Source organism: Orycteropus afer, unplaced genomic scaffold (assembly GCF_000298275.1).
Source record: "Orycteropus afer afer isolate SDZICR_OR568_19922 unplaced genomic scaffold, OryAfe1.0 scaffold00001, whole genome shotgun sequence".
Classification (NCBI taxonomy): Eukaryota; Metazoa; Chordata; class Mammalia; order Tubulidentata; family Orycteropodidae; genus Orycteropus; species Orycteropus afer.
This window is the reverse complement of record NW_006921588.1, coordinates 19916088-19922299: the sequence shown is the minus strand read 5'-3', so window position 1 is coordinate 19922299 and position 6212 is coordinate 19916088. Positions and strand designations below refer to the sequence as shown.

The window sequence follows — 6212 nt, the reverse complement described above, 5'->3', positions numbered from 1 at the left end:
GACATTTGGGTCCACTAACAATTTCATTTCCATCCTGGAACCAGCCAACTGAAATTGGGGCGGAGCCAGAGACTCGACACTCCAAAACAACGGAGGCCCCCACGACAGCATTTGTGTCTTTCAGCTTGCGGATGAAGGAAGGAGGCACAACTCGATCTATGTAAAGAAGGATAGGTTTTTGTTGTTGCTGTTGTTTAAAGACGAGCTATTTTTATTTTCCTGAAAAAGTTGTATGTAGATCATACTAGTCATACTACTTACCCGAAACATGGACAGATACAGTGCAGTTACTTTTACCCACACTGTTTTTCACTTCAAAGCTATATAATCCCTTGTCACTCATCTCTGCACAGGGGATTTTGAGAGAAGCCACTTTATTGACAAACGTAATGTGATGTTTGCTGTCCGCAGATAATTCTCTTCCATCTTTGAACCACTTGGTTGAAAGTTCTGGTGTTCCTGTCACTACACACTCTAATGCAAAAGGATTTCCAGTAGTGACAGTCATGGGTTCTGGCTTCTCTATGATTCTGGCTGGTTCTAAAATAAGAAGCATATTGGATTGAAAACAAAGTCACCTCTCAAGTTAGAATGTAATCAACATATTTTTGGAGTAATATTTGTGGAGAATGATCATGGATCATTCAACTTTATTTTTTCTTAGGTAAAACTTTGTTACTAACCTAGTACAGTCAGGACTGCTGAACACTCTCTTGTTCCAGCATCATTTCTGATTTGGCACACATATTTTCCAGAATCAGATGCTTCTGGGCTCCCAAGTTGGAGAGTGGCAATGTTATCAACGAATGAAATCTTGGTGTTTTCACTCTCTCTGATGATGTCACCTTTATCTTTCAGCCAGACAACGGAAATTGGCTGAAAGCCTTCTACTACAGCCTGCAACCCAACAGCCTGCCCAATAAGGGTTGAGGTGTCACTGAGCTTTTTCACGAATCGGGGTGGTTCTAATGGAAGAAATTAGTGGTTAGAGAAAAAAATATAAGAATCACAGTCACATAAATTATTAGTCACGCAAGAAAAGATGCAGGAAGAGGCCTATTCTTCTGTGCCATGCATACAAACCTTTGAATTTGACAGTGCAAACACACGTGTCACTTCCCACCTCATTGCTGGCTTTGCAGTGATATTCCCCTATATCAGAGGCTTCAAGACTAAGGATATGAAGACTAGTGTCAAAGTTTTTCGAAGTGATTTTAAATTTCTTGCTGCTTCGAACTTGTTTTCGATCTTTAACCCACAGCACTTCAAATGGGGGTGTTCCCGAAATCTCACACTGGAGGATAACATCAGACCCTTGAAGGGCTCCTACTGGAGAAGGCTTCTTGCTGAAAACTGGAGGAGCTACCAGAAAGAAAGAAAGAAAAAAAAAAAGATGAATGATGAGCTCAATTGCATACTGAAAAAGGAAAAGAAAAACGTTTAGAATACAGAATCATTAAGAATGAGTGGTGTGACCATACGACAATATGCTGACACAAGAAACAACAGTTCAGAAAAACTAAGAATTGTAAGGTTGTTCCAAATAACCTTGACTAATCTTTTTTTTTTTTTTTTTCTTTTGAATTTATAATACTGCTGAGAAGGAACGCAAGCAAGAGGAGCAGGAAGCAAGTCAGAAACTCCACGTGTCTAACCTTTAACTGTCAGTGCTGTGCTGCAGCTTGTGTCCCCAACACCATTGTGAGCTTCACAGATGTAGTCCCCGCTGTCCTCAACGCCGGCCTCATTGATGGTCAGCAGTGCCACAGAATTAATGAATGACATGTTGTATTTCCAACTTTCATGAAGTTCACTGTCATTTCGGAACCACAGAACTTTGATTTCAGGGGAACCACTTATTTTGCATTCCAGTTGAATGGGTTCTCCCTGCTTTGCAACTTTTGAAGCTTCTAGTTTCTTAACAAACTTTGGAGGTTCTAGTAAATCAAAGTAAAAAGTCATTGAGGAATGTTTACCAAATAGCTTGTTTTTAGCTGAAGATTTCATAAGCTCATATTTAAACTGAGTTAGAATTAAGGCTAAATTTTCTGAGGATTTTGTGGTAAAGCAAGTTTTCTTTTCTATTAAGCAATCTTCTTATGTTTTAAATAGAGAATTTAGTTGATGTATTTATTTCTGTACTTTGGATTTTTAAGCTAAAGCAGACAAGTTAATTATTACAGATATGTTTGATAAACATTTAGTAATGATAAGCCAGAATGTCACATATCAGGAAAAGAATTTTTTAAAAAAGAATGGATAGTTGAAATAACATTTAATAAATTTCAATTAAATAATATTCTTTAATAAGGTTACACCTAGAGATATACTAACTTAAAGAAAAACATAATTGTAAGCAAACTAGCAATTATAATGTTTTGTGAAGGAAAAAAAGACAAACATAAAAAAAGCAAGCAGAATTTTGATTACTTTTACCTCCAATGCTAATGTACAAATTCTAACAAAATCCAATTAGTTTTTCCAAACATGTAAAACTAAAGAAACTTTTAGAAGACAATTACACAAACATGGGAAACCACAAATGTTGGTAAATGCCATGCAATGATACCTTTAACACTGAGTTGAGCTGAACACATGTCTTTGCCAACATCATTGGTTGCTTGGCAAGTGTACTGACCAGAATCGCCTTTGCCTACTTTAAGAATTCTCAAGTGAGGAGTGTTTCCCACACATGTGATTGTGTAGTTTCCTCCAGGACGGATCTCCTTATTATCTTTTGACCAAGTGATTCGCATTGGTTGGGCACCAGTAACATGACACTCAAAATCAGCACTTTCTCCAGCAATAACATCTATAGATACAGGCTTGATGTCAAAGAAGGGAGATTTCTTAGGTTCTGGAAGATGAGAAGAAAGGACAATGTGTATTGTTTTGGCTTTTTTCATTGACCAATTCTACTTTGAGAATGCAATAAGAAGTCATGATTTGCAGAGAGAAAGATTAATGTGGAAACAAACCTCTTGCTGTCAGTCTAGCACTAGAAGATGCTGTCCCAAGTGGATTGGAAGCTGAGCAAGAGTACTGGCCGGAGTGACTCAAGTCAGTTTGCAAAATTTTTAAAGTTGCCACATTATCTACAAATGATGTCTGCAGGTTTTCATCATCTCTTAAAAGTACACCATCTCTATACCAGCACACTTGAATAGGTGCTGAGCCATTTAATCTACAAGTCAGTGTAACTGGTAATCCAACTGTTTGTTCAATGTCCTTTAATTGTCTCGCAAAGGAAGGTGGAAGTTGGCGCTCTGTAGAAAAACAAGTAATACTTGAGAAACCAGAAGATGAAAGGAAAACTAACTTCCCAATAAAGACAAAAGAAAAGAGAAAAGAGATTTCTTAATTTCCAGAATAATATCTTCACCTTGAATTCTGAATACAGTCTTAGAAGAAGCAGTTCCTATGCTGTTTTCTGCTTTACATGTGTACTCTCCACTGTCATTGATATTCACTTTATTAAAAACAAGTGTGGCCACGTTGTTTGTAAAGTAGGTCCTGTATTCAGGAGTTGACCGTAACTTGGTGTCTCCTTTGTACCAAAACACTGTAATTTCTGGTGTCCCAGCAACTTGGCATTGTAAATACACTGAATCTCCAACAGATGCCTCCAGAGGTTCCAGTTCCGTAACAAAATAAGGAGGTTCTAAAGAATAAAGACTCACAATCAGCGAGTGGGATTAAAGAAAACCAAACAAAACCACACTCCAAGGTGGAAGAATGCAAATAATTTAAGAGAGAATGAGGTCAACACACCTAATGTAGATACCAGAGCTTCACAAACATCCCTTCCCGCCTCATTCTCAATCTGGCAGGAGTATTGTCCTGCATCAGCTTTTGTGCTACTGAGGATTTCCAGGATGCAAGTTTTCTCTGTCGTGACAATGCTGCATTTTTCAGACTGAGTTATGTAAATACCATTCTTTTTCCAGGTGACTGAAATTGGAAGTGTTCCAGTATAGGTGCTCTCCAGAATTATGGATTTCCCTGGTTCTACAGACTGATCACTTAATTTCTTCACAAATACAGCTGGTTCTAGTGAGTGAAAAAGCCCAGTGGTTAAACACAGTAAAAACACAATGATGTCAGTATACAGAAATTAGGAAGATTGAATACACTTGAGCCAACCTTTTACAAAGAGACGAGTTGTGCAGGTTGTTTGGCCAGCATCATTAGAAACCACACAGGTATATTCCCCACTCTGAGATATGTCAACGTTAAATAATTCCAGTTCTGCCACAGTGTCTTCAAAATAAATGTTACATTTGTCTCCTTTCACCAGTTCTCTGGCACCTCTGAACCAGCCAACCCTGAATGGAGGGGTTCCTCTAATAACACTTGTAAAGGTTACGTTTTTGCCTGGTAGTACTTCTGAAGGCTCGGGTTCCTTCACAAAAGAAGGTGGTTCTACAAAGACAAGAAGAAGAATGAAAAAATCCTAGGAGATTAAAATCTCGTTGCAAATTTGAATGTGGACTCACGAAGGAAATTGTAAGGGTTTGACTATCTGACACTGACCTTGTACAGCCAACACTGCATGACATTCGTCAGATCCAGCCACATTAGCAGCCACACATGTGTAATAGCCCATGTCTGATGAGTCAAGGGAATTTAGCTGCAAAGTGCAGACATTATCTGAAAATGTGGTCTGGTACTTGGCTCCACTGACAATCTTTGTTTTCTCATGAAACCACGCCACAGAGATAGGTGAGGATCCAGCTACCCTGCACTCCAAGATGCAAGAGGTCCCCAGAACCCCAACAGTATCTTTCAGTCTTCGTGGGAAAGAGGGAGGGACCATTCGGTCTGTGTGAGAAAAGGCAAGAGACTCATGATGACTTGAGAGAAGAGAAGAGATTTTGAAAGAAGGAATCGTGTAAAAGGAATTTACAAGCTTTCAGTAGAAAATATCTCAACTAACCTGAAACATCAATCACAGCTGTGCAGCTGCTTTTTCCAACATTATTTTGAACCTGGAAAGTATACGTTCCTGCATCTTCCTTTTCAATGGAGAGAATCTTTAAAGAAGAGATTTTGTTGTAGAAGCTAAATTTGTGCTTTTGGCTGCTGGTCAACAGTTTTCCATCCTTGTACCACTCGACTGAGAGTTCAGGAGTGCCAGCCACCTTACACTCCAAAGTGCACATATCTCCTACAGTCACTGTCATTGGTCCTGCCTTCTCAACAATGACTGCGGGTTCTGAAATAAAATGTGATAGCCACCTGTCAAAATCCATAACCTTTACTATCTTTCTATCATCAAATTCAGTAATATTGTGTCTTCCGATGATAGGGTTATGTCAAGGCTCTCTCCCTAGATTTTAAAATGGGATCCCATAATTACATGTTGTCATAAGATTTTTAGGAGCTATTATTAAGAAACACATGTTTGGGCATTAGTCCACTTCCAAAACAATTTAGACAATGTCCATTAGACAGTGTATATTGATTTGAACTTGAGCTTCTTTTCAGCAAAGGCTGCATTTTATCATGTATTACTGGAGTTTTTATTTTTTGGCATTCTGCTTTATTTTAAGGTGTTAAAGACTGATTTTTGAAAGTTCTTATCCAAATGATTTCTAACTCAAAATTTAAATATGCCCCCAACTGAAAGCTCAAGTCTCCTATCAAATTTAGACCTCAGGAACTCATGAGCTTTAACAACTAGCACTTTGGAAATAAAATTTCCTTGTGGCATATGCTGGTTCCCAACTGTTTCAGGCTTAAGCAAAAGACAGTCACAGTCATTATTATTTTTGCTAATCCATCAAGAAATACAGGAAGTAAGCAATAAAACAAATGGTTAAATTTTGTTAGAACCACAGAAAGAGAGAAGAGTTCTTGAAAGATCAATTAGGTTCTTTTTTCCTAGGCCTTCCAAATAGGTGAGGATCAATAAAGTTCTAGAAGAAATTCAGATAAAAAGATCCTGCCAGTCATTCTTAGCAACTCATTCCAGTGTTTGGTACCATTTTCTGTTGGGGGACTATTGTACCAACCTAAAACTGTCAGTGTGGCCATGTTCTCCCTCACTCCACCATCATTCTTGACTTGGCAGATGTACTTTCCAGCATTAGCTGGTTCTGCTTTTGCAAACTGCAGAGTTGCAACATTGTCCACAAATGTAATTCTGATGTTTTCACTCTCTCTGATAACCTCTTCCTTCTCTTTAAACCACTGAACAAAAATAGGTTGAG

At 38.3% G+C, this 6212-nt stretch overlaps 1 protein-coding gene across 1 annotated transcript in view; it reads right to left on the bottom strand.

The window, feature by feature from the left end:
* Positions 1 to 6212, bottom strand: part of TTN (titin) — a 284216-nt gene that overhangs the window by 195213 nt on the left and 82791 nt on the right. Inside the window, 13 exon segments of the mRNA XM_042780925.1 lie at positions 7 to 156; positions 262 to 540; positions 684 to 965; positions 1084 to 1362; positions 1656 to 1937; positions 2570 to 2857; positions 2979 to 3266; positions 3383 to 3661; positions 3772 to 4050; positions 4144 to 4422; positions 4534 to 4821; positions 4937 to 5215; positions 6015 to 6212. Coding sequence (XP_042636859.1) covers positions 7 to 156; positions 262 to 540; positions 684 to 965; positions 1084 to 1362; positions 1656 to 1937; positions 2570 to 2857; positions 2979 to 3266; positions 3383 to 3661; positions 3772 to 4050; positions 4144 to 4422; positions 4534 to 4821; positions 4937 to 5215; positions 6015 to 6212 — 3450 coding nt within the window.